This window comes from Leopardus geoffroyi, chromosome C1 (genome assembly GCF_018350155.1).
Source record: "Leopardus geoffroyi isolate Oge1 chromosome C1, O.geoffroyi_Oge1_pat1.0, whole genome shotgun sequence".
Lineage (NCBI taxonomy): Eukaryota > Metazoa > Chordata > Mammalia > Carnivora > Felidae > Leopardus > Leopardus geoffroyi.
In genome coordinates this window covers 206,278,624-206,306,558 of record NC_059328.1, presented here as the reverse complement: position 1 = coordinate 206,306,558, position 27,935 = coordinate 206,278,624, and the positions used below count along the sequence as shown (strand labels likewise).

General features: G+C 42.6%; 1 protein-coding gene across 2 annotated transcripts in view; it reads left to right on the top strand.

Annotated features, from left to right (window-relative positions):
- The window catches only part of PAX3 (paired box 3), a 98,476-nt gene extending 71,121 nt beyond the window's left edge, over nucleotides 1-27,355 (top strand). For both annotated transcript variants that reach the window (XM_045481431.1, XM_045481432.1), the window contains exons 6-9: nucleotides 5,537-5,702; nucleotides 6,793-7,007; nucleotides 25,065-25,311; nucleotides 25,811-27,355. In XM_045481431.1, the coding sequence (XP_045337387.1) occupies nucleotides 5,537-5,702; nucleotides 6,793-7,007; nucleotides 25,065-25,311; nucleotides 25,811-25,845 (663 nt within the window). In that variant the 3' untranslated portion in view covers nucleotides 25,846-27,355. The remainder of the gene's footprint in view (nucleotides 1-5,536; nucleotides 5,703-6,792; nucleotides 7,008-25,064; nucleotides 25,312-25,810) is intronic.
- The last annotated feature ends 580 nt before the right edge of the window (nucleotides 27,356-27,935 follow it).

The following is a 27,935-nucleotide window of genomic DNA, read 5'->3' as shown; positions in this document are numbered from 1 at the left end:
ATCCAGCAAATCTGTGTCGTTCAGAAGTTAAGATAGGTATGGAACATTTGGGCCTGAATTCCGTAATGATGCAAAAATATCATCAGCCTGAAATTCTCAGCAGGAGTTTGCTCTGGGGGTGAATGAAGATGCATGCAGTTGAATTTGCCTTTCTGTGTGTTCACGGTCCTCTGACATTCCTCAGAGCCTGGCGCTTCTCCTTGTCAACCTTACCCATTCTTCCTCCCGCCCCCAACCTGTTCTCTGTACAGTGGTCACAGCTGGAAAGCAGCACGGGGAGAGTGGGATGTGGAAAGAGAGGGGGTGTGGAGTGAATGAGAAGGTCCAGGGATATTGCAGGTTATCCTGAATTTACCTACTTGGAAAGTACTATGTTGGCCTTGTCACATTACACATCGCTGAATGTTGTGTTTAATCAAGCATTTTAAATGTTGTGAATTCCCTTTCTAAGCATTAAGTATTATATCCTCTCCCCATTTTTCCAATTACATTTGAAATAACCCATCTGGAATAATGTAGGTTAGCTTGCCTTGGAGAACCACACCAAAAATCTGAACCAGTAATTTCTTGATGGGCAAAATTAGACTTACACCATGGGATAATTAGCACTAATCCATGAAACTTGGAAGCAAATTTAACCCACGTCTCCATTCAAGCCAAACTGGCTTTCAATTATTTGAGGTGTTATTTGGGCACTTTCCTGTTTGCTCATGGGCACAAAAGGCTTTGGCTGTAGACCACAGAGCTGGGAAGACAAAGCAAGGGTTTAATTCTTGGGTGTCTAAGATAGTGACGGCATGATGTTTATACTTCATAGCTAACTTTTTTTTAATTATTATTTTTTTTACATTTGTTTATTTTTGAGAGACAGAGAGAGACAGAGCATGAGCAGGGGAGGGGCAGAGAGAGAGGGAGACACAGAATCAGAAGCAGGCTCCAGGCTCTGAGCTGTCAGCACAGAGCCCGATGCGGGGCTCGAACCCACGGACGGTGAGATCATGACCTGAGCCGAAGTCGGACGCTTAACCGACTGAGCCACCCAGGCACCCCAATAGCTAACTTTTATTAAACACTAAATACTTCCTAGGTGTTCTTTCAAGGGCTTTAATTGTAGTGTCTTACTTAATTGTCACAACAATCTTGTGAAGTAGCTTTTTGTTTCTCCCATTTAGAAGATGAGAAAGCAGAGGCCCACAGATAGTCAACAATTTGTTCAGGGTCACAGAGGTAGCAAGGTGGGGGGCATGGGATTCAATTTTTGCCCGGTCTGCATTGTACCTGGGCGAATAAAAGGCATTATTGTATCTTTTAAAGCAGGAAGCTTTCTTCAACTTGTATTGTTGAAAGTCTGGACAAATTGGTTATGTATGTGACCCAAGAAGAGAAAAGTTTAAGAAAACCTTATTCTCTTTTTGTGGATCATTATCTTTTTTTCCCGTAGTTATCATGATGTGATGAGGATCTTTCAATCAATTTAAATTTTGCTTCAAAAATTCATTGGATATTACAGTACCTCAGAAATGGGTCTGAAGATCATTTCCAAAGGCAGGAATACAGCTTTGTGGAAGGGGTCTGTAGAGGGACCAGGAGGGAAAGATCCGGGGGCAGATGAAAACCAACCAGGTGGCAGTTCATCAGATGAATTAAAAACTTGCTTTGAGGGAGGGTTTTGATGCCCTGTGGCATTATACAGGTTAATTATCAGCATTTAGCTGTAGCTAATATCGTTATCAACCAACGTATGCCTCCTGCCCCACTTCCTTACCATGTTAGGTGTTATGTGGGAGGCCAGGTAATGTGTGGGGAGGGTGAGATTACATTGAATTATAGATCATAGACTTACATTTAACACGTAGGTAGCCAACTTTGTAAAACTTGTTCTTTCTGCCCTACTGGCTAAGAAATTGATGCAAGACCCATATTCTCCTTTGGAACATCAGAGGCCAGTTTGTTTCTGTTGCCCATGCTATTCTTTTCAGAACAAAGAGCAGTTTCTAGTAATTGTAACAACTGAGTCATAAATGCATTCCACCCGTTTCGGATGAAGTTATTCAGTGTTGTGCACTCACCCAGTTCATTTAGTAGGTGAATCATTGATGTTTAGGAATTAGTGATACAATATTGAATACAATGTTAGTGATACAACAGAAGACCTCTGAACGCTAAGAGAATGTCTTTCAGTCAAAGATGGGGTCATAACAGTACCCCAGGATCCCTGTGCTTGGTCAGTTTAGATATTGAAAATGAAGGTTATTTCAAGGACACTTTTTTCCTATTAAAAACAGTAGCTACGTCTTTTATGAGTTTCAAAGTAGAAAGAAGGCAAGGACTACTATCTGATATATATATATATGTATATATGTAATTATATAATTATATATAAAATATATTATATATAAAATTATATATATTATTGTTAATATATATATTAATGTTTCTTTTGGCAGATACAGCTGGTTCTAGGAAATGCAGAAGGCTGGCAATGGCAAGATAATAAAAAGTCTGGTTAAATGGCTAGAGACAGGAAGGACAGTCCTTAGTAATCTCTGGTTCTCTCAGGAATAGCCCTCTGGATTTATTTAGCCTAAATTTAAACATCATTTAAATTCCTTCCACTGGCAAACTCTTGAACCTCCTGCCGAAGGTTTGTTTTGCAGTAAAGATTTGCTTCCCCAAATGATTTCTCGTCATCTTTTGTTGTAGGTATAATAGATATCGCATTGTAAATACTTTAAGAACTTTTATTTTATTTTATTTTATTTTCAACATTTATTTATTTTTGGGACAGAGAGAGACAGAGCATGAACGGGGGAGGGGCAGAGAGAGAGGGAGACACAGAATCGGAAACAGGCTCCAGGCTCTGAGCCATCAGCCCAGAGCCCGACGCGGGGCTCGAACTCACGGACCGCGAGATCGTGACCTGGCTGAAGTCGGACGCTTAACCGACTGCGCCACCCAGGCGCCCCTTTAAGAACTTTTAAATACAACTCCTGGTAGGTTTACTCAGTGTCTTCAGTATTTGTATCATTTTGGAAAAATGAAAAGAAAACCCCAAAAAACCATACATCCCTAGTCTTTCATGTAAAAGAAAAACATTTTTCATGTAAAAAAAAAAAAAAGTGGGTTATGGAGGAGTTAGAGTGATCTTGGATCAAAAGTAGGTTGAGATTGAAGGAGTGATCAGGCATCACCACCCACTGGATAAATCAAACTTGGTCTACTTACCTAAAGGTTACAGAAGGAAGTTGGCCCAGAGAGGTCGGGAGCATGTTCTGATGACGATGGAAGTACGGACTCAGTTCTTCATCAACGATCTCAACAGAAGAAGGGAGGATAGCTAGTCCGAACGAGTGAACTTCTGAAAATTCAGCTCTCTTCCCAGCCTACAGTGCACATAGGTGTCAGAGATCACTTCACCTGGGCCGAATGTGACTCATTAATCTGAAGGGTTTATAATATAAAATACGACCACGGTGTGTGGGATAGTACAATACACTCAGGCTTGAACACAGCCCACATTCCTTACTCTCAGCCTCCTTCAGCCCCAGACAGCTTGTGCCAAGCACTTCTGGGAGTCATGATAACAGATGCTTAGCTTTGCGGTGAGAAAACACAGTTGATACAAACCTGAAATTGACTGCTTGCTGTTCATGGTTCTATTATCCCAGGTGGCAATTTATTAGGTTAAGTAAAACTCTAATTCAATTATGGATCAACATGGGAAAATATTGACTTACCTTCTTTTCCTGTTGGAAACTTAAGGAGTATTAAATGCTAGTATTTTGAGGAAGTTCAAACAGCTTTCCTTACCAGCATCTTACAACATGCCAGGAGAAGACCAGACTCCTTTCCAGGCAAATGCTTGGGTGAATCACAAAAGTTTAAGCAGATACCTTGGCAAGGTATTTGTTAAACTGGGTTTTCTTGCTCCAAGATGGAGAAATTCTTCCCCCCCACTCTTTTAAAAGTTTCCATGACTTAAAACAAAACAAAACAAAACAATTAAGTTGTCTAATTGTTAACTTTGCTCTGTAAGGAAATCAGGTCTTACCTTTTCTTGGACACTCCGGTCTCCTGTATTATCACCTCCATCAGGAGTGACCTTTTGTTAAAATCATATCCATATTCTAAAATGAATTCAAATTCCGTCTCCACTCCAAACTCTCCCTGATTCTCTGCATTTCCAAATATGGAGCTTCTGCTTCCAGGGAGCGATTATTTTGGTTTCCTTAAGGGCTCTGTGCATTCCAGAGGACAAGTCTGAAAGCTGCTGGAGTGCAGGGAATTCTGGCTTATCCTGACATTTTATTCATCCCTTTTTCCCTCTGACCCCCAAGCACAGTACTTTATCCATGTGAAGTTTTCAACGAACTTCTGATATAGGACTTAGACTATCTTTAGTTGGTAGAAATACTCTCTAATTTTAAGGGAAACGTCACATACACACTGTCTCAAATCATCCAAGGTTCCACATTTAAGGGGTGCCTGGTTGGCGCAGTTGGTTAAGCGACCTCAGCTCTGGTCATGATCTCATGGTTCGTGAGTTGGAACCCTGCGTCAGGTCCGTGCTGACAGCGCAGAGCCTGCTTGGGATTTTCTCTCTCCTTCTCTCTCGGCCCCTTCCTGCCCTCAAAAATAAATAAACAAACTTTAAAAAAAGGTTCCACTTTGAAGCTGCAGCTGTAAGAATTGAGCAAGATGATGGGTCCCATTAAAAGCCTTATATCACAGTTCCTTAACATTTGGGTATACGGTTACATTTCTCACGCCTATGGTTGCCATTTCTCTGGCTACTTACTTTGAATTCTTTCAAGGCATTTTACTATATTATACCAAAGTTTTTCTGAGTATATGTGGTTATCATAGTGCTTGGCATAGCGTAGTATAGGTGCTTTAAGCTGTTGTTGAGAGAAATAATAAACTAATTATTTAAGGGATCTTCTTAGATAATATGCTTTCATTTCTTGAAATACTTACCTCTTTGGCATTTATTTCCATTAAGACCAGAACAATGTGTCAGCTTTGAAAGAGATGGTAAGATGGCTTCATTTAATCAATTATCACGACACGGGAGCTACGCTTATAACATAGAAATGCTAAGTCAGACTGATGAAAATATTAAATACAAAGTTAGCGTGATAGGCAAGCCCTAATTAGGATATATGTCACGTACCGGTCCGAGAGGTGCTTGTGTCCTCGCTTCGATGTGGAAAGAGATCGAGGTGGGTAGGTGTTGGTGATGGGGACAGTGGAGAGCTCCTGTGGTTCCCAGCCACGCTCAGCCATCCCTGCCCATGGTCGCCATGGGGCTTGGGGGGGCTCCGCGGGCCCATGGTCAGTCCTGGAAACCCCTCTCCCGACCCCTGACATTTAACTCTCCTTTCTCCCCTGACAATACAACACAGAAGGTAGAGGGCTCTTGTGTCTATTTGCCCCGTCCGTAAGGGGCCTTTCATCTGTTTTAGCATGAAAAATTCTTTAAGAATGTACTATTATTTCATCAGTGAAATCCTCAAATTTTAAATTAAATCCATAGGTTTGGTTTAGCAACCGCCGTGCAAGATGGAGGAAGCAAGCTGGGGCCAATCAACTGATGGCCTTCAACCATCTCATTCCGGGGGGGTTCCCTCCCACCGCCATGCCGACTCTGCCAACATACCAGCTGTCGGAGACATCTTACCAGCCCACAGCTATTCCGCAAGGTATGGGGGAAGGGGGAGTCCAGGGGTTGAAGCGTAACTCCCAAGGCTTTCTCTGCTGCTTGTTTTCCACAGCCAGGGGAACCCAGGATGATGCTGACGTTGTTGCTACTTGTAGGTTAATTGCATGGTATCAGGTGATCCTACACGTACCTGTCACATTTCAGAAACATAGTTGGCTCTATGACATTATTTGGATCTCTCTAGATGAACCGTGCTACAATGTAATACTATTTCATTATTTTAAAGCAAAAACAATGAGACCAAACAAAACAGCTCTCCTAAATCAATATGGGATTAGCTTTGGCTTTATTAAAATTTTACTTCGTTTGTACACCAGTCTGCAGTTAACTAAAGTCCTATGATGGTTACTAACAATAGTAATCGAGCGAAGGTAAGCTTTGATAAAGTCACTGCTGGATGGCATACAGAGGTAAATGGGATAAGTGATAAATTACTTGGGATTAAGAAAGATAGCACTGCAGATGTTCCACACGTATATTTAGGTGCTTTGAAAGTACGTCTGACCGGGGGCACCTGGGTGGCTCAGTCGGTAAGCGTCTCTTGATCTTGGTTTGATCTTGGCTCACCATTGGTGAGTTAGAGCCCTGCGTTGGGCTCCGGGCTGGTAGCAAAGACCTTGCTTGGGATGCTCTCTCTCTCCCTCTCTCTCTGCCCCTCCCCTGCTGGTCCTCTCTCTCTTTCTCTCTCTCTCAAAAATAAATAAACATGAAAAAAAAAAAAAAAGAATATTTGACAAGAAATGTGAGCCTTGCGATTCTGACACTGGTTAATCCTTACCCTGATTAATAACATTCGCTACCAAAATAGGCTCGTTATCATTGTTAACGTGATTTCTGCTCTCGTTTTCTGGGTGAGTATGCCAGGGAAGTCTGGACGTCAGTTACGTACTTGCGCGTAAGTGCAGAGATGTGGCTGTGGCTGTTATGAGTGGCTCTATACGCATGTTATGCAATGCAGTTTGAAATTACTGTTTGGTCTGAGCGGTAGATACCGCCGGTGGCTCGGTGATGTGACCGTCTTCTGCTGGCCTGCACCGGCGCCTCCGAGCTGACAGTCTTCTCCCTTGCAGCCGTGTCGGATCCCAGCAGCACCGTTCACAGACCTCAGCCTCTTCCTCCGAGCACAGTACACCAAAGCACTCTTCCTTCGAACCCAGACGGCAACACTGCCTACTGCCTCCCCAGCACCAGGCATGGATTTTCCAGCTATACAGACAGCTTTGTGCCTCCGTCTGGGCCCTCCAACCCCATGAACCCCGCCATTGGCAATGGCCTTTCACCTCAGGTCAGTCCCGTGTTTCCAGACAGACGATTTGCTGTATACTAGAACCGAACAGTCAATTCCCCGAGGCGGTCGTATAATGAATTGCCAAATTTAAACCATAATGTATTCTTTCTACAAGCCACATGATTTCAGTTTTCTGGTTTCCTTTCTCTCCACCCTTCCTACGGGCCCGTATCAAAAGTTGGAGCTTGGACTTAAAATCCAAGTGATTTTTAAGGTCATCGTGGATATTCTGTGTTTACACTGAGTTGTCAAGGCAGTGGTTGGCTCCACCCCTAGGTCTGAGCTTTGGGTCAGAAGCTCACACACATTTGTTGTTGTTGTTGTTGTTGTTATTTTAAAAAAGGTACTTGATCAGCTGATACGGTTGTGAACAAAAGCACCCGATATAAAAACACCAAAGCTTTTATAAAGCGATCGGAGGGGAAGCAAACAAATTGCGTGGGGAGAGATCAGCTGATGACTACAGAACTCTGGGATAAATGAGTTATAAATGCACAGATTAGGAGAATTACTGCTACTTTGGGAATATATAGATATTTGAATGTTGTAATTGTTTTTCTAATTTGCATTGGACTGTGAGCCTTTCTTCAGAGATCATATTAATAAATTGCCTTGGTAATTGCATGTTGGAGGGTTGGATAAATTTCCTACATGTGGCATCTGTGTGAGGTTGACATTATTAGCACTAGTTTAAATACAGATCGCTTGATTTTATTAAGAGAGCTCTTGGCCCAGGTGGCGAGGATAGCTGCCCACTAAATTTGGAGAAATGTCACAAAGGGGTTGCAATCTATAATTGCAATCGAGAATCTCTTCAGGGCGGAGAGTGAGAGTTTTAACAGCTTTATCTTTTCTTAACCCCCTTTTTCCTCTTGGTGGTGAGAAAAACAGAGAGAAGCTCAGAATGACAGAAATGAAAAGTGAAAAGACAATTATACTCAATTACACACTAATCACCGACTATCACCGCTGCCTAAGCACCAAGAGGGCATTCTAATAGGCAGAAAATGAGATTTTAATGGCACAAAGGGTGGCCAAAATAACGACTCATATATCTTCGCCTTCTTCGTTTTCTTCAACTTGTGGTTTGTGTGTTGGGAGTGCAGTTCCTGGGCTCTGCACGAGGGTGATAACTCTGAGCAGCTGAAAAGTTCAAAGCCGTCGGAGTTGAAAAGAATGAATAGCAAAGGCAATGAAATAAACATTTCTGCCTAAAGGCAAAAGTTCATAAATCCTTTTTTGTAACAGTCAATGTAATTAAGTTTCATAGATTCCTATAGCACATCCTGGGATAAGAAATAAGAGGTGGCTTTAAACCTCGGCTGAAAAATAACAACATGAAAACAATGAACGTGCTTCCTACAGGACTCTAATACATTTAATTTCCAAGTGCTGGCATTTGTAAATGTGCTTTTGCATGAAAATCATAGACTTCGATTAGTAGATTCCTCTTTAAAATGCCCAGATTTAGAGGGTATAAGCTTCTTCCACAGTTTAGAAGTTACATCAGAAGTAGTTATCTCTGAGGTTTTTAGCATCAGTAGTCTGGGGCCATAGCAGAGCTGTTTTGAACACGGTTTGGTGGAATGTTTTAATAAAAGTAACCCTCAATAACCCTAACTGCTTGAGACCCAGCACTCCCTTGGCATTTCTTTCCTGTTCAGCGGCAACAGGAAGAATGACACAAATCTGTATTCTAGAAGTGAAACTCCTGACTTTGTGTAAGCGTATGAGCTTGTGTGTTATAATCAGTATATTATATTATATGTTTTATATTATATAATTGGAGCTATTAGCACTTAGTCTTGAAACTGTTAATCTTTCATTTTATGATTCCACAGTTGACAGTAGAGTGGGAATCATTCCACTGTCAAGCAATGGAAAATTCCACAGGCAACTCCTCTAGTATTTCTTTTCTATGCTCTTCCATATTCTGTTAATTTCTCACCTATTACTTCATACATATTCAGGATATTTTGCATTTCAACCAGACATTTCCCCCTCAAACTACCACGAGGAATCCATGTTGTTTTAGCCCTTACAACATCCCCAGTGAGTTGGAAAAGGGACAAGTAACACATGATGAAATCCCTCCTTATTTCTTCAGGGAGAGTTGGGGAGTGAAAGATAGCGAGTGGATCAGAATCAGGCCAGACATTTAACAAACAACAGAGTAGGAGAACTGGAAATTAGAACTTGGATTTCTATAGCTTTGGGATTCATCACTTCTCAGGATCGCCTCTATTTAAGCAAGGGGGGAGGACCAAGCCTCGGTTGTTTGGCTTTGTTAGGAATATTGTAAAGAAAACTTGAAGACGAGGCCACTTTGAACAGCCCGGTTTACCTATTAACCAAAGAATGAGTAAAGAAAGGGTCTTTAGGGGCACCTGGTTGGCTCAGTCAGTTAGGCATCCGACTCTTGGTTTTAGCTCAGGTCACGATCTCATGGTTCGCGAATTCGAACCCTGCGTCAGGCTCTGCGCCGACAGCGTGGAGCCCGCTTGGGGTTCTCTCTCTCTCTCCCCCCCCTCCTCTCTCTCTCTCTCTTTCTCTGCCCCTCCCCTGCTCACTCTGTCTCTCTTTCAAAAATAAATAAATGAACAAAGAGAAAGGGTCTTCGGACTTATGACTTATTATATAGAAGTGCTTATTAACATGTTAGATCATATGATTTTCAAAATGGAACTAATCCTTCCATGTCTTCTGTTCCTCTCCTACTCCTCCATTTCCCCTGCTTCTCTCTGGACCATCTGATATGCAGACAAATCAACCGAGGCTCAGAGAGCTTGCTTGAGGCCTGCTGAAGACCACCAGCTAGAGAGATTTGAGGTTGGAAGCTGGGAGGCTTGGCCCGTAGTAGGATCTCCCCCATGAGAGTACACAGTTGGGCAAAGAGGAAACAGGTTTCATGAAAAATAGAGGCGGGTGGGGGAGGGGGGGGGGCTTTTGTCATATTTTAAAATCATTTAGTAGAGACAAATTTTCTAAACTTTTGGTTCAGGTTAACTGATACTCTTGCTAATACATTTTTTACATGCTTTTTCAGCTTCACTCAGTTTGTCTACCAATCTTTTAACTTCCCCCAATAATAAAGGTACTACATGGTTATTGTAGAAAATGGAAAACATTTTTTTAAGAGTGTCTTCAGAGTGGAAAAAAAAAAAACTCCCCTGGGCAACACTGTTAATATTTTTGTATATTGCCTTCCAGCTTTTTTGAGTCTTACGCCTTTAAAGAAACATATAACTGGGGGCACCTGGGTGGCTCAGTCAGTTGCACATCTGCCTTCGGCTCAGGGCATGATCCCGCGGTGGGTGAGTTCGAGCCCTGTGTTGGGCTCTGTGCTGTCAGCGCGGAGCGCACTTTGGATCCTCTGTCCCCCTCACTCTGCTCCTCCCCTGCTTACACTCTCTCGGAAATAAATAAACTTTGAAAATATATATATATTATATATATTATATATATATAACTGAGATACTAGTGTATATAGCTTTCTTCTTTCTACCGTTACATTTCATCAGAGGCCTTTCCCTACCTACTAACTTAAATGGAATTGGGCCTAATGGTTTTGGAGTTATTATGGTCAATTCATTGTAGATCTTTCCAGTGGAGGCTGGTTGACATGTTGAAAATAACTTGCCCATTTTATTTGACTCTTTTTCTAGTGGTGTTGGCCATTCACACTTGGAACTCACGAACTAGAATGTGTGTGAACTGTGATGGCATGGGCTTTCTAGTTTCCTGTCAAGAAATTAATAGACACCACCATAAAGAAGGGCAGATTGTTTCTCTGTGTGTGCGTGCGTTTCTTTTGGAGCCTCCAACACGTCTGCTCCCTCAAGCAAAGATTCCTCTGAAGCTTGGAATCGGAGCCATTAGCCAAATGGTATTTCTTAAATGTCCTCAGTGCTTTTCTCAGGGAGGGTCTCAGCCTCATGAGGGACAGGTGTGAAGCAGTGACTCAGGAAGGTCACACTTGTCCAGCTGGCCAGATTTGAGCAGCAGTGGACTGACACGTATCTGAACAAAATATCAGAATATTGACAAAAACTTTTAGGAACTTTGGGCATGGCCTTCCTCGAGTTGCTGAAAGGGTCTGTGCACCGCCTAATCGTTGGCAAGTTTATCTTGTTCTGAGGAAATCAGTAACTGTGTCTGAGGAACACGGCCATTTTTCTTATGGAAGAACGGAGGCCAGTGCAACGCGGTCATCTAAATGACAGGGTGAGTTACCGGCGGACTTAAGAGCCAAATCTCTCTCTCTCTTCCAATTGTTATTCTTGTATAAACACAAAGTACACGCATTTCGCTTGCTGAAGAAGCGTCATAGCCTAGCAAGTTTTCCATAGGCTCTGGCACTGACGATATTTGACCTGATTTCCCTGCAGGCGTGGTCAAAAGCTTCACAAATGGAGGGTTTGCCTTCATATTCCCCTAAAGACTGGATCTGTCAGGGGGACCTGAGTCAAGAGTCTCAGCGATGGGTGACAAAGGGGATAGGCTATGGCCCGAACCTTTTCTGCCGTTTCTGAATTGCATTTTGTTTGAACTACATAACGCCTTTAGGAGATGGGGCTTGTATCATGAATGACAAACAGCCCCGGAGAAGAAAACCATTTGAGTCACTCTAGAGAGGGCTCCCCCCCTCTTCCCCCCCTCTTCCCCCGCGCCGCCGCGGTAGCAGCCTTCCTTCGAAAAGTTGTGTTCTCTTGGTGTGGGGACAATGCAGACAGAACGCAGGGAAATAGAGACCACGCGTTTCCCCTGCAGACCCGGATGGCATGTTACCAGCACCTTGCTGCACATGCAGGAGAGAAAAAGGAATGTCGACTTGGAGTATGAAGTGCTGAGGAAATACTACCAGATGCTTAAGACATGAGACTAATTAACATTTGGCCCATGTTCTTCCAATTAACTTTCCTTTGCAAGAAACACTCCCCTCACTGCCCCCCCCCGAACACACATAGCCAAACCCCAAAAACAAGGCCAATTAATTTCACAAACTTCTATCATTTCGTGCCCCACCCCCATCCCACGTCTACAGTCACCACAGTTTTTGGTCACAGCTTCTAATGATTTCTTGAGTAAAATACAGTATCGGTGGGGTTACATGGTTTCTAGAAAGCTCTCTCTCTCTCTCTCTCTTTTTTTTTTTTTTTTTTTACTGTTATGTTGTATACAAAAATGGGCCAACTTGGCTGCATTTAGGGTTCATCAACCATTGCAAATGATTCTTCAAATGTTTTGGGTTTGGTAAAACCTAAAACACATTTTGCCAAGCACTTTTCCTCCTTAATTTTTCAAACTGTGTATTTTAGGGAAAATTTGATCCATATGGTTTTGATTCATTTACTCTTATATCATGGACCTTTTTTTTTTTTTCTTTTTTTTTCCTACGGAGCCATTTGATATCCAAGAAGCTTTCTGAGCCTTTCCTATGTTCATTTTAAGCATTTTCCTCCTTAAAAAAGAGGAAATCCTCTTTGCAACCTCAGAGGCCATAAGTTTTTAGTGCTCTCTCGATTCAGCAATACTTAAAAATACATTTGGTATAAATCTGGATTATTATGAACACATTTTATGTGTAGAGCAGATGGGCAGATTTTCGTTTCTGGTTTATGGGTGAAACCAACGACAAAATAAGAAAATAGGCTTAAATTACAAAAAAAAAAGTTTTGTGTTAAGCAACCTATAACTGTTATTAATAAATCCCCACGGTAAGAGCTATTCTCGGAGGCCTCATCTCAAATTTTCGTCCCAGTCTTGGATAAGATGTAACTGAGTAACCAGTACACCTGTCCTATTTCATGGATAATCTGCTGAGGAAAGAAAAAATTCTCCTGCAGACTCGTTGTGTACAAGGCTTAAAAATGCTCGAATGTTTGCTTGCCGCTCGTCACCTAAGGAACAAAGCACAGGTCTACACGTCTCATGAAGGCTGTCGACCACTCATCTGTGAAGTCTGGTTGTATCCTCGCAGCTCGGAGGGGATGGGGCAGACCTAAGAAAGAGCCAATAGCCCCTCACAGTAATGAGATCGTGGTTAACGGCAGAGGACAACCAGGATCAACTTTTGTTCTTATTCGCATTTTACAAAAGAAAACCTTTAGCTCCGCCACCCGTCCAGTCGCTTTTAAAGAATAATATTAAAATTGAGATTATTAGTGTGTAATGTATGTAAATTGCATATTTGGTGGCAGCCGTGCCTGTTAGCGAGTGTCCTCATTTCATGCATATATGTATTAGACCGTCGTGGTTCCATTTCAAATTAGACTTCAATTGCTCAGCGCAGTTTCTTTTGACAAACATTTGTTAATCCCGAAACTTATTAGGGAGAAGCATTTGAGTGTTAATATGTGTACACAAAACTCAAGACTGCTTTTGATTTTGCGTGTCATTTTTTTTTTTTTTTTTTTTTTGCACCACGGTGTTCGCATTATCTCAGATTCCTTAGCTGCTGGGCCAGTTGATGGTTCTTTGTCCAGCGAAGGAATAAGGGCTAGCTTACCGCGGATCAGCTTGTTACGTGGATGAGGTGTAGTCGTTAAGAACGGTCGCGAGGGGTGCTTTTCTGTTTCACGCAAGGAGCAATCTTCTTCACTGCGGCGTGGTAATTCCTTGACCTTTTCTTGTGCCGCTGATCCATGGAAAAGCAGTACGATTCACCCTGGTGGCGGGGCCGGCTCCCGTTTCAGGAGAGGGATTTTTCTGGACGTTTTCGGGCGTACACACAGAAGCCGCTTCATGCCAGGCCATTTGTTTTGGGTTGCAGGATGTGTGCCCTCCGCCCTCTTTTATCATTGCAGAGAGCCAGCCCAGCAGCCCATGTCCCAAAGAGGTCCTTCCCTCTGTCTACACTTTCCAGAAAGTCACCTGTGGAGCAAAGAGGAGGGATTTTGATTAAAGAGATTGGTGGGGTGTCAAACAAAGCTCGGACGGACGGAGAGACAGACATGCCATGCAAAAGCAGCAGCCCTTCCGAGGCTCGAGCCTCATTGTTTCATTTCTGAAGCAGGCGGTGAGCTCAAATCCAAGGCTGCCAAAGCCTCCCGTGTTCAGGAAGGCTCCAGGATGTTCATGACCATAAATGAGCCCATTTTAGCCACACCAGGATCACTGTTGACCGTGTGCATGTTTCTGTCCACCACCCCCCCCCCACCTAGGTTTTCGAGATGTTCTCCGTGGTGAAAACATTGTTGCTAATCCATCTGTTGAATTCAGTGCAGGCTGTAATTGACCTGGTGCCTTTGGTTTTTCTCCCAAGGCTGTGGTTGCTACCCTTACAGAATATGAGGAAAGCCCTGGTTTGTGTCAGCTCTGGCCACAGCCTCTTGAGTTAGTTACAGATTGGGAGAATTTTGAAAGAAACAGCTACTTGGCCAAAATCTCCTTTTGAAAGAAGGGCGGGAGCAGCATCAGTGACTGAATCTTACATCATCTCACTGAAATGAGCCACAAGCAAACCTTTCTCGCTGAATTAAATTTTTTGTGTGTCTGCTGAGTTGATTTAAATAGAAACTCCATCGGCTGCTTTCTCCTGTACATTGCACAAATCAAGCGCAACACGCCCATGGTTTTTAGGCCCATTGGGATTTTTTTTAGCTGTGGGGGAGAAAAAAATTGTGTGTGGTTGCTGGGTCTATAACGAAGCTACTAGAATAAAAAGTTTTTCTTTGTCGTCGGTAAAACACAGGAAGACCGTGTTGGATCCTAGTGTGAGGCCACTGGTCTGAATCAACCCTTTATATGTGGTTGGAATGCAATGTAAAGCTTTTAATTTATTACTGCATTTGCAAAATGGCAATATCTACAGAAATCTGAATACTTGCATATTTATTCAATTAGGGGCTGAATGTGTGCTTTGTAGTGCAGACGCAGAAGACTGGATTTAGTCATTAGTTGTGTACTATTTTTTGTTTTCTTTTTTTCTAAAGAAATCTGCTTTTGCGAAACAGTCTGGGTTTCATCAGAGGTGTGTATTTTTCAATGTACTGTATGATATTTAAAAATGACGCTTGACATTTAGCTGGAGTTCGGTAAACCAGAGTTGCTGAGGTGAGCGACAGCGCTGTTCCTGCTGATTGTTCCTATGAGAACGATGGGAGATTGTGAGACAGTGCATTTTGTAGACTCACAAGGTAGTGTTTCCACCTGGAAGGGGGTATTTCCTCCTGGTGAGAGAACCTCAACCCTGAACAATGAAGGAGGCAGGCGTTCTTGAAAGAAATACAAAACTGATGTCTCATTTTGGACAGTTTGCATTAAAAAAATTTAACTGGACTTCTGATTTAAGAACCCTCTGTAGGGGCGAGCCTCTATTTATGTGTGACTCCACAGGAAAATTTCTAGTTCAGTGTCAACCCGTCCATGACTCTCGCAGGCAGAGTTTTTTCTTTCAGCCTCTGTTGATGTACATCGGTGTGTTTGCACCTTGTTAAAACACGTACCAGGCTGTATTACATAACAAAGCACCCATTCCCCCTTTTACTGTGAGCTTCTAGAGGAGTGGTACTAGGTCATAATCATCTTTGAACACCCAGAAACCAAACAGTGCCTCATCATCCAGGCTCATTCCCCAGAGTGGGCTCCCTGAAACAGTGGTTTGGGGAAAAGGGATTCTGAGTCAACAATTTGATAAGTGTTATCTTTCAAAATCCCAGGGCCCATGAGACCACGAAAGGCTCTGACAAGGCTTGCAGTATGGGAGCGTGTTTGTCTAATTCAGTGTTTTCTAATTCAACTGTGGAGCCCTTTTGTTGAGTATTAAACTACCAGGTTTTGTGGAACACTTCCTAGGAAGTGCTAAATGAGAGAAAACATGGGTGGAGATCTGCTCATGAGTTGTCCATTTCTAAAACGCTTCCCTTGGTTTTTTTTTCCGCAAGTGAATTTTCTTTCTATTTAACGTCTGATGTTATCTTTTACTTGGACACATTGTCCGCACCATCCCCACCACCCGTATAATAATAACGTAGCATGCAAAAGAGTAATTTTAAGGAAGAAGCTATTAACTGCTTAATAATGTTTAGATAAGGCAGAGAAGGGTGTGAAGAGAGGCAAGAGGATTCTAGTGACTAGATTGCAGTGTGGATGTAACTCATTGATCTCAAGAAGGAGGCCTCGAGGTCAAAAGCAACTAGATTCCAAAACTGATCCGCTGTGTGTCTTCAGGCACGTTGCTTAAACTGTCTTCACTTCTGTTCCATCTTCTTGTTAAACTGGTACAGAAGTGAGGACTCCTTTTGGTGTCTGCTTAGAATGCAGTAATTGTCATGTGCCTGAGACAGGAGAGTCCCCAGAAATACAATGTACAGCACTTAGTTTTGTTTGAGAGATTCAGATCACGGGGTGCCTGGGTGGCTCAGTCGGTTAAGCGTCTGACTCTTGATCTCAGCTCAGGTTCTGATCTTACCCTTTGTGAATGTGACCCCGTGTCAGAGCTGTCAGTGCAGAGCCTGCTTGGGATTCTCTCTCGCCCTCTCTCTACTCCTTCCCTGCTTGCTCTCTCTCTCTCTCTCTCTCAAAAATAAACTTTTTAAAAAAAATTTTTTTTAGCGTTTTTATTTATTTTTGAGACAGAGAGAGACAGAACATGAGCAGGGGACGGGCAGAGAGAGAGGGAGACACAGAATCCGAAACAGGCTCCGGGCTCCGAGCTGTCAGCCCAGAGCCTGACGCGGGGCTCGAACCCACGGACCACGAGATCATGACCTGAGCTGAAGTCGGACGCTCAACCGACCGAGCCACCCAGGCGCCCCTAGATAAACTTTTTTTTTAAAGAGAAATTCAGATCGCAAGAATGTAAGAACACTCACTACAGCAAGAATAAGGGCCACGATCCTTCATTCCATGGGCCTTAGAGTGGGGAGGGGCAGGGTTATCCTGATGGTTCCTTTTCTCATTCTCATTTTGATTTATTGAAATACAATATTGACATGAACACGTTTTGAAAAATCTACGGTTCAGCTTCTATGGGACTGGAAAGATAAGCGGATCTGATGAACGCCATGCTTCTCTGTCATCAGTAGAAGATAAAGGTAGCTAAAGTAACAGGTACAGTGGAAGCATCTTCGAAAGTGAGGGACAATCTGAGTAGCTGAGTTCCTAATTGGGGAATAGTCTTTTAGTCAGTAAATGACAAAGACTCTCTTTAGTCAAGATCGGGAGGCGCAGGTTTAGTTTCTGTAGCTCAGAGAACCATGTAAGTGGTTTCACTGTGGGCCCCATATGTTCCCAGCATCTATCAAGTTGCCTGTGCAATAGGAGACATAGCCACTGTCCAACTGATGGTCAAGGACACAAGTACATTTTCAGGTAGAGGAGCAACACAACATCTTTGTGTTGGCTCGGTGTCCCTGGAGTTGGGTAAGAAAGAGAATTAAGGCACATAGGATTTTAGCTTAGTGGGGTAGTAGCTTCTGGTTCTTGGAAGACTGTCTCCTCAGACGTCCCATATTGATGGCCTTGCTGCAAGTGTCCATGCATCTCGGAAATCCTGTGAAATAGGCAGGAACACATTTCTTAAAAGGTATATTCTTTGACGTTTGCAAGGCTGCCTTCTGCTTTCCCATGGTTAATAGAAATCGCCTTCCTGAGATCTACTCATTAAATTAGTATGACTTGGTCTTTTCAGTTGGCTCTTTTCTCTACCCTGAGAACATACCTTCTTTCACTTGAAGAGAAGGGTAGGGAAGCTTCTCTTCTGTAATTTTAGGCATTTAGTAGATGGAGCCTTAGGACTCCACCTTAGGACTTGGGCAGCCATAGAAATATTTGCCTACATCACACATGGTCTAGAAGGAAGAAGAGATTTCCTTGTTGAGATGGGCCACTGTTTTTCTCCCTTGGTAGGCTGGAATGTCTGTCCTCCATGTTGTTAGAGCACCGGGGGGAAGGGAAAATCTCGGGGGAAAGAGAATACAGGGTAGCCCAACATCCTTGGTTTCCGAGGGGCAGAGTTGAAGCCCTTCTTTCTAAAAGCCAACGTGGACTTCAAGTTTATTATAAGTTTGTGTGTGTGTGTGTGTGCGTGTGTGTGTGTGTGTGAACCTTAGAGCTGGGCAGTTAATGTGCAGCAAGATTTGCATTTATGAATGGTGATGAAGGTGAATCAGCCCTCCAGTTCCTGGAATGCAGGTTTAGCTTATGGGCAATTAGAGATGAAGTTTTAATCCCTGAAGTATTGTGGGATACCCAAGTGTAGAGCTTTTTGCTTTCGTGATTTGGAATCCTAGATCCCAAAGGGTCAGTGAATATTTAGCAAGCATGTCCTGAAGTGGTCATGAAATTAAACGCAGATATATGTTTGATTTTCTACAGTCATGTGCTCAGGCAGGTTTTTGAAGCGGTGATGGGTTTGAGTACTTACCTTGGAGAGGACTGTGGTGGTGATGGGAAGAGTTAACAGCAGGTAATGCCATTCCTTCCAGAGAGAGTTTGAGACTCTCTGTGGTAAGTGATGAATGAGGGTATCTGACCCACATCTGTTTTCCATTAGAATGGAACATTGCCCTGACATCGTTAGGAGCATTTGTCAAGATTCCCTGGACAGAGCTTCTGTAAATTACATGCTGCAAATGTGTCAGGGTCAGATAAGAGGATATCATTAACTCCCTCAAGTTTACTCAGGGCTCTGTCAGTCCCTCTTAATATGCTAACAGCCAACGATTTTCCTTGAGCCGTTTTGTTATATTTTTCATTCATAGAAGAAAAAAAGTCTACGCTATACTCTCCCCACCCCCCCATATTGCACATGTTCTTTTCCCATAAATCATATTAATTGTAGACATGGTCACAAAGCATATTAAAGGCAGGCATGCGTAAATGAATTAAAACATATGAGAATTTTATTATGACCCATGGTGGGTCTAACACAGTCAAATACCAACTGTTATTAACTGGCATACTTTTTCATTTAGGTGGAATAAGCGTTTTCTTAATGGGCTTTATTTTGTTGGTACTAGATGGACGTGCTCATCATTGGCCAGAAGTAAACACTGTATACGTGCATGTGTGTATGTGCGTGGGAATGCGTGTGCACACACACGTCGTTACCGCAAACCATCTCTGTGCTGAGTCTTTGCCTGGTTTTACGTGTGAGTCGGCAGGGCCCAAAGAGTATTGCTCTCAATTTAACAGCTTAGCTCTATTGAGAAATAGGCGCCCTGGAGAACTGATGAAACAAAAGTTATTCTGTGATTGGCCAGAGGGCTGGAGGTGAAAGGGCATCTAGAACTTAGGGTTTATCCGAGACAATACTTCCTGTGCTCTTTTCAAATAAATCTTAGAAATACGCGCAGCGTATGAACCGCACTTGTCCGGCACTCATACCTTTGAATCATGCATTAAACATAGCTCCTTGCAAAATGTAAGCTAAGGATTAAAATTAAAAATAAGGATGTGGTAGCTGTTTTATAAGCACTGGTGTTCTATCTGGTTAGGTAAAGGTCGGCCATGCCCTTCCCATAACTGTGGGTGTGGGTGAGAAGGTCACCATACTTACCTTAAAGAAACTCTGCCCTCAGGCTACTTCCCTCTTACAGCTTTTAAACGGACAGGGCCAAAAATCTAATTATTTCGATACTAATCAACTGCAGGATAACTCCTAAGGCATTTGAATCTGAAGGCAATGTTCTGGTTCTCCCTTGTCCAAATTTAGGCTTTTCAAGCCTCAAAGGTAGTCACTGAAATATAACCATCAGATGACTCCCAGAGCAACTGTGTTAGCAAAACACACACACACACACACACACACACATACACTCTTAAACGTTCGAGTATTTTTGTTTCATTTTGAAAATAAATTAGACCCAAATTCAATATATATACAATCAGTATATAGAGTTTGGGAGGGGAGGGTAGAAGCTGAAAAAAAAAAAAAAACAAACTAAAAAAAACCCCTATGTAGGATATACCTACATAGCTATATTTCACGACAGTTTTCTAAAATGTAAATAAATGTGCATCATTAAATGTGAAATCACAAGAACATCTGATTAGTTCGGCACGAACAAGAAAACAAAGACACGAACCAGGATTCCCACTAAGGAAAAAAGATGCACCGAGATATACACCATAATTTGCTAAATCATTTGAGATTTTTGATGAGCTCTGAGCCCTTTCAGCTGATGGCCAAAACCGTAACCCACGAAGACAACTATTTTCCAGACACGTTGTTTTCAATGTAAATCTTCATTTGGCCCATAGTTTTTATCTTTTATATTTCATCTTACAATAGGAAAATTAATTCAAGAGAAAGATGTCGTGGAACAATTGTCGAGAGTTAGTTTTTCCTGAACCGTATAATCTTCCAATCAAGATATGAACACCCTGTTCGGAATTCTGAACCTGGAGAATGACTTTAAGGAGATCTTCCGAAAATGTCTCTGATCATTGGAATAACTGAAGAATCAGCATTAGCGTCGGCACATGATTCTAAGGCTTTGAATTTTCTTTTTTAAAAGCTTATCCTTAAAACAATCTAGAAACAGTGTCTGGGAAGTGTTTTTGGAGGTAACAGTTTAGAAATATACTTAGTAGGCCTTTTCAGACGCCTCACCTGGGAGCTGTACTCAGACTCAAAGGAGTTGTATGTCCCAGGGGCACACGACAGCGATCTTGGTCATTGTATCTTCTGGGCTTCTGTGGCATTTAGTAAGAATGTGGTCAGTGTTCCGTAGACAGAACTGAATAGTTCCAAGTGCACTTATTTTCCTCTGAAATTGTTTGTGAAAACTGGGCAATTATTCTTCCCTTGACTCCAAATTAAAAAAAAAAATTAGCGAAAATGCCAGTCCTGTAGTAGAAATGGCTCACTAATGGTTTATGAGGGGGGGGGGAATACCCCACTTTGCAACAAATGGAGATTTTATTTTAGGCTTCAAATGACAAATTGCTGTAGGAAAAACATGTATAAAAGAAATCGTGACAATATTCTTAGAAAGAAAATATGGCTAGAAGACATTCCATAGCCATATTGGGGGAGCTCTAAGAAGTTCGTTTACCAACTTCTTTGTGGAGCAAAAAAAGAAATTTCCATAGCTTCTCTTGAACCACATGAAATACAAAATAGCTTTTAAAGAAATGTACATGAAAGTGTAATGGGACCCTTCCGTAGAGATTTGAGGTTTTAAATTATGTTAGGGGAAAGTAATGCATGTTGCCTTGATATATTCACTATTTTACTTCCCGACACAGATATCCTCTTCAGTTTTCAAATGAGAAGTTGTTTGAAAAGATGTACATTTCTCACGTTTTCTCCATGTGAAATCCTGAAATCAATCATGTTAGTTTAGAATTATTTGTTAGTGTCCATTTTGGGCCAGTGCCTCTTGCCCATCCTTAAATAATTCTGGAGAAAGAAATGATGGCAATATGTGACCATCACAGTGGAAAGAACTGGTAGGAAAATGTGTGTCTCTTAGGCTCTATCAGGGAAGACCAAAGTTGGGCTCTGGTCCTTTTACGTGTTTCACATTGGCCACTACAAGTCCTGGACTGCTGAGCGAAGGGCTCTTGCTCAAGCAGAAGCTGTCACTTGCTTTCTGTGTGTGACATTGGCAATACTGATAGGAAGACCCAGTGTGGATTCCTTCCTGTTCCATTTACGCAGCAGCCATCCCTCCTGACCGGGTCATGCTCTGCAACGTCTTAAGGACGCTGTGCCCTGGAACCTTAAGGAACTATCTTTCCAACGGCCCTGGAAAACGGCTCTGGCAGATACGGCAGGATCTTCTCCATCCTGCAGATATACTTCTAGGTCTTAGATTTAAGTCTTGTCCTAAAGTATTTCATAAGTTCAGAACTGCAAAAAGTTTCTCCCTGAACAACGTAAGCTGAATTTTGCTTACAGGAAGGACTCATTTCTTCTCTTTTCGGATCTTCAAGGTTTTCTCCAATGGACAAAATTATTACCGCTTTCAAAGTTATGCAGACTAAGAAATATATGGCAGAGAATGGAAAAAAAAGTTTATCACAAAAATGTACAGGATACCTCATGGGCGAGTGTGCATGTTTTGAATAACATTTCACTCTCACTCTTCAACCTTCATTGTGTATAGAGTACTCCTTTTCTCCTTTGAAGTGACATAATATTAACTATTTATTAATATTAATATATTATAATTACATAACATAATGATAATATACTATAATTACACAACATAATTATAATATACTAATATTATATATTTTATAATATACTAATATATAATATACATTTGTAATTATAATAATATAATATTATAACATAATATTAACTACAAGTAAGTATTTTCACAAGGGATGCTATTTTAGTTTAAAATGTATTTCCTTTTTACCCAGTGCCATTGGCCATTTTTCTTCTCTGGACTCATGTAATTACAAAACGGCTTTTTCTAAGTACTTGTTTTTACTCAGCGCAGCTTATTTGCAGTAAAGTATTTGTGCCCTGTGTCCTTACCCCCCTTTCATTGAAATAGTTACATTTTTCATATTGTTATTTTCCCCATCCAGATCCCCATGATTTGAAGGGATGTGCTTGGCACTGAAAGTCTTCCGTTTTAGATCCTTTTCTTCTAAGAGACACGAATGGATAATTTGCGCTGAAACAAAATACTTAATAAACTAGTCTGTCAATAGCATTTTTATGAATGTTCCAAACATATACTGTAAAATCATCTACACAAACTCAAAGGCAAAAAAAGAAAAAAAAAACCCGTGTAGGTGGAAGAACATTCAGGAAATAACTCAAATGCATTCTGGGTTATGTTCACAGTTTTTAGAAGGAGAAAATGAAGCAATCAACTGACCGTAAACGGCGTCGGGTAGGGCCCATGAGAGCCCCATGTTCTAGAGAGCTCTATCGTACTGCAGCTCTGAATCCGACTGATTCTTTATTTTGTGACTTTCGTTTTCTCCAAATGCCCAGTAAAATAAAACTATGCTCTGTCACATATGATTATTTTATAAAATATATGTAGTTTTTAAAGCTTTTTAAAAAGCTATTCCGCCACATAACTCAAGGAAACTTAGAGCCCCTGGAACATCTTTAAAAATTTGGGTATTGCTGTGTCCCTTTCTGCACACTGGCCCCCCTTTCTCACATGCTCACACACACAAGTCAAATGAAAGGCAGACAAGGAAACAGAGAATAGCTCTTAAGGGAAAAGGTGAGGGAAATCGGTGGCTTGTTAAAATACAGGAAGAAAGGGTAATCCATAGAAGGTGGTAAGCAGACCCCCCCTTTTGTCTCATGGGGCTAATTGAAGATAGATCTGTTTAAAGCTGCATTTCAAGAAGATTTTGTTTGGCTGTGAGGATTATGCAGACCTCTCCCAAAGGGGATTGTGGCATCCTCGGTTTTGAAATCTAATTTAGGATGCCTTTTCTCGGATGCAAGAGTAGTCCCTTGCTGGAACTCCTACATCCAGGATTTTGTGGTCTGAATTACCTCGGGGCACAGCACGAGGCCAGAGATGGGGCTTGGGGTTCATTGCTACTCTCTCCTCCTGCCCTTATTTGTACTTTTAATTTCTTCCTCAGACACAACAGGAATATTTTTTAAATAATTTTTTTAAAGCGTTTTTATTTATTTGAGAGAAAGAGAGAGAGCGAGCGAGCGAGCATGAGCGGGGGAGGGGCAGAGAGAGGGAGACAGAATCTGAAGCAGGATCCAGGCTCTGAGCAGAGCACAGAGCCCGATGAGGGGCTCGAACTCATGAACAGCGAGATCATGACCTGGGCAGAAGTCAGATGCTCAACTGACTGAACCACCTGGGCGCCCCGATACAACAGGACTATAATGGCATTGCCTGCAGTTGTGGGCTCCTGCACGAAAATACTTGGGAAACAGGTAATATTTGGGGGGGGGGGGGCTCTACACACAGTACCGGATTTCTTCTGCAACTGCTTCTTGACCCCGGCTGCTAGATCAGAGCAGCCGAGAAAAATCCCTCCCTCTCTCGGGTGGCAGTTTTCCAGCTGCCAAATTAATTAGCCACTTAACTTCCATCACAAGGGGCTGTAAGGGTCAGCGAGCTTGAGTTTGCGAAACCCTTCCCCATGCGCATCTGAAAGTCATTCTGTTACCGCAAGGTGGTTTTTTCTTTCTTTTCTTTTCTTTTTAAACTTCTCTTGCTCTCCAGGGTTATTTACAACACCGAATGGACTTTTTAGAACATGTTTGCATTTCCACCTTTTCTTTCCTTTTAACACTTCTTATATATGAAATGTTTAGAGAAGAAGTGAAAAGGCAGGTAATGGAGGCAGTTGGTTACTACTCCCTTCCTTCCTTCCATTCATCCATCCTTCCCTGCCTCCCTCCTTCCCTCAGTACCTAATATGTGACAAGTGCCAAGTTAGGTTCTAGGACTATAAAGGTAAGTAGGTTATTAGCCTCAAAACTCTCATAATTCAAAGTAGGTGAGCAAAGTCATGATCGCGTAGTGGGAGGGATGAATAAAACGCTTGAGAACATCGGGGAGGGAGTAATTATTTCTAATTACCGAAAGATGGCCGCGTTAGGAAGAGGAACCTTCCGGAGAGGGAATGCTATGAAAGCAGACCTAGACATCTGAAAATACACAATGAGGATTTCATTTGACTCCACTGAGCTTTTTAAAAAACATAAGCAAACGTGTGTTTAAAAATCACATGTGAAACTTCCAGATGTAATCTATGATTAGCCAGTGCTCTACATGAACAGATATAATGTCTCCCTCTGTCCTTCTGTCCCTCCTTCCTTTCCCCTTCTTTGAAATTCTAGTCCGATTTTATCACGAGAGGCATGGTGAGTCTCTCTTTCCACCTCTTTTTCTTTTCCCTCCCCGCTCCCCCCTACACCTTCCTCCCCCCCCTTCCTTTTTTCTGAAACTGCAGTCAGATGTTATCACTGCGCACGAGGCGAGGCGGTGTCCATGCCCCTTTGCCTTGCAGTCATCGTCTTCTGGAAGGCCCTGTAACAGCAGATTTCCGAAGAAATAAAAAGGGGACCTTTCCGGTGATGCTTTCAGCTCTCGGCTCTGATCTGGTCCGCCCTGCATTCTTACTTCCTCCCAATCTGCCTGTCTACTTTAGGTAATGGGACTCCTGACCAACCACGGTGGGGTGCCCCATCAGCCCCAGACCGATTATGCTCTCTCCCCTCTCACCGGGGGCCTGGAACCTACCACCACGGTGTCGGCCAGCTGCAGTCAGAGACTAGACCATATGAAGAGCTTGGACAGTCTGCCAACGTCTCAGTCCTACTGTCCACCCACCTACAGCACCACGGGCTACAGTATGGACCCCGTCACCGGCTACCAATATGGGCAGTATGGACAAAGTAAGCCTTGGTCTTTCTGGGGGAGCGTTCCTCCTGAAAGGGCGAAAAGTCCCCACCCTTCCTTAAGAAAGAGGGCGGTGGGCAGAGGCACCATTAGGCCTTACATCCCAGTATCAGTGTTGCGGCAAAGCCAGCCGATTGTCCCGGCAAGGGCTCCCTTGTCTAATTATTTTCTTAACTGATGTCAACGACATCTTGCGGTTATTAATTGCCGAGATGTGAAACCTGATTGCCACTAGGTAAAACACGAGGGTTGGCCAAAATGAAATAACCCCTGGCATTAGAAACACATGTTCTTAATGAGGTCAGCTCAAGGATCACATGGGGTATAATCCCAAGGACACAGACTTGTGTCAAACTTGTCCCGGGAATAAAAATATTGGTCTCGATCCTTTGATACTGTGGTATGAAATATGACATCGTCAGCCTGTAGCTGATTTTGCCTCTTGCTGTGAATTGTCCCAACGTGACCTAAAGAGCTGTGTGTATTTCCTTACAGGTGCCTTTCATTATCTCAAGCCTGATATCGCGTAAGTGAACTGTCCACTTGGAGCTCGAACTGGCCTTGTTTCCGGTCTCCCCAGCCTACACATGAAGAATCTCCTCAGAAAACAAAAATCAGCTTTTTGGGGGGCAGTCTCGACAGGAGACCAAGAAGAGTGGTTTTTTTCTTTTTTTCCCCCCTCCGGTAGTTGGTCTCAAATTCTTTTGAACATGTTGGACAAACGCGACGGAAGAAAGGAAGGCCTGGAACCGTAAAAAGACAAACACAACATTTGAAGGCAATGATTTAACATGGCTACGTATCAAATACCCCAACTCTTCCGTGCTGATGATCAAGGAGCTAAAACATTCCATTTGTGTGTGCGTGTGTGTGCGTGTGTATGTGTATGTGTGCGTGAGATTTATCTGGACTGGTTCAGGCAAGCAGAATGTTTCTAAAGTAAAGTCAGAAAGTACTCTAAAGTATGACATGTTCGATGTTTCGATGCTGACACTTCTACGATCTTAAAACTGCTCACGTAACGAAGCAGGAACGGAGGAATCCTTGACCTTTACACACTGGAAATCGATATAAAAATAAGTGGCACCATTTTTAGGAAGCTAGACTAGATGTAAAGGACCTCCCAAATAAATTATTTGTGATCTCACCCTCCTTTGTAACCCAGTTGTCAATAAATAATGTCCCGGGCGGGCAGCCTTGCTAACAGGATATGGGGTAACAGGAAGAAAAGCTTGTTTTCTTTCTCGGTGTGGGGAGAGGTATGTGACATCTTCCCAGTTCGTTTTCATTTGGAAGCCAACCTGGCCAACCTGGGGGGAGGGCGCGGTGGAGAAGAAGTGACGTGCGTTCCCACAGCTGCTTATCGGTGTGCAATACTGTGTACCTCACGGATGCTCTGGCAGTGGCCAGGGCCGTAGAAACAGAATCAGAACTCTATTTTTGCAGGTGCTTTATTTTCGCAGCCCATGATTCATTGCGGTAGAATGCATGATGTTCGCCATTTAATGGACAACCAACACCCGGCTTGCTCCTTTTGACTAGAGACCGTGTTCGAGAATAATGCTCTTAACATGACGACGTTTACATTCTTCTCTTTTCTATGAAAGGCAGGGCAAGAACAGAAATGTCCACGTGGCTCTCATGTACTTTTTAAATTATACAAGGATATCCAACATTAAAAGACCAGAGGAACTGAGGTTTACATACGTTTGTGTGGTGACATTTTAGAATGTCAATAAATTTGTTTTTCGAGATGTTACGAGGAACGAGAAGGTGGAAGGCAGTGTTATTTATTTCTTTCTATTCTTGGAACCATGAGCGAGGTAGGCACAGATACATTCCCTTTAGAGTTAAGGATGATGACGTAGTCGGTTAGTGAGATTAGGCGTAGTTCCAGAGTAGTTCATACGTTGGTCCTAGAAGGCGATGGGCTTTGTGTCGCAGCCTCAACCAACAACGATGTGTTGTAAAAATGTCTTTCATGTAAAAAGTGCAGTAAATATTTACTATTTATAATGAATAAACAGTTATGAAAACTTGCCCAATACTGCTTTTTTGGGGAATTGGTGACTGTAGGGTTAATAAAAATGTGGGTATGGGAAGTCCACAGAACACACACTTCACTGATAACGGTGACTTTTGGATTAGACTATACCATGGACAGATAGGGTCACATACCTGACAGTTGTATTGCCTTGAACAAGCTTGGTTGAGCACACTTTTTTTTTTTTTTTTTCAACGTTTATTTATTTTTGGAACAGAGAGAGACAGAGCATGAACGGGGGAGGGGCAGAGAGAGAGGGAGACACAGAATCGGAAACAGGCTCCAGGCTCTGAGCCATCAGCCCAGAGCCCGACGCGGGGCTCGAACTCACGGACGGCGAGATCGTGACCTGGCTGAAGTCGGACGCTTAACCGACTGCGCCACCCAGGCGCCCCATGAGCACACTTTTTAAATGACGGAAGGTTTCTTTTTTTTTTTTTAATGTTAATTTATTTATTTTGAGAGAGAGGGAGAGGGAGAATCCCAAGCAGGCTTCTTGCTGTCAGTGCAGAGCCCAATACGGGGCTCGAGCTCATGACGCATGAGATCGTGATCTGAGTGGAGATCAAGAGTCGG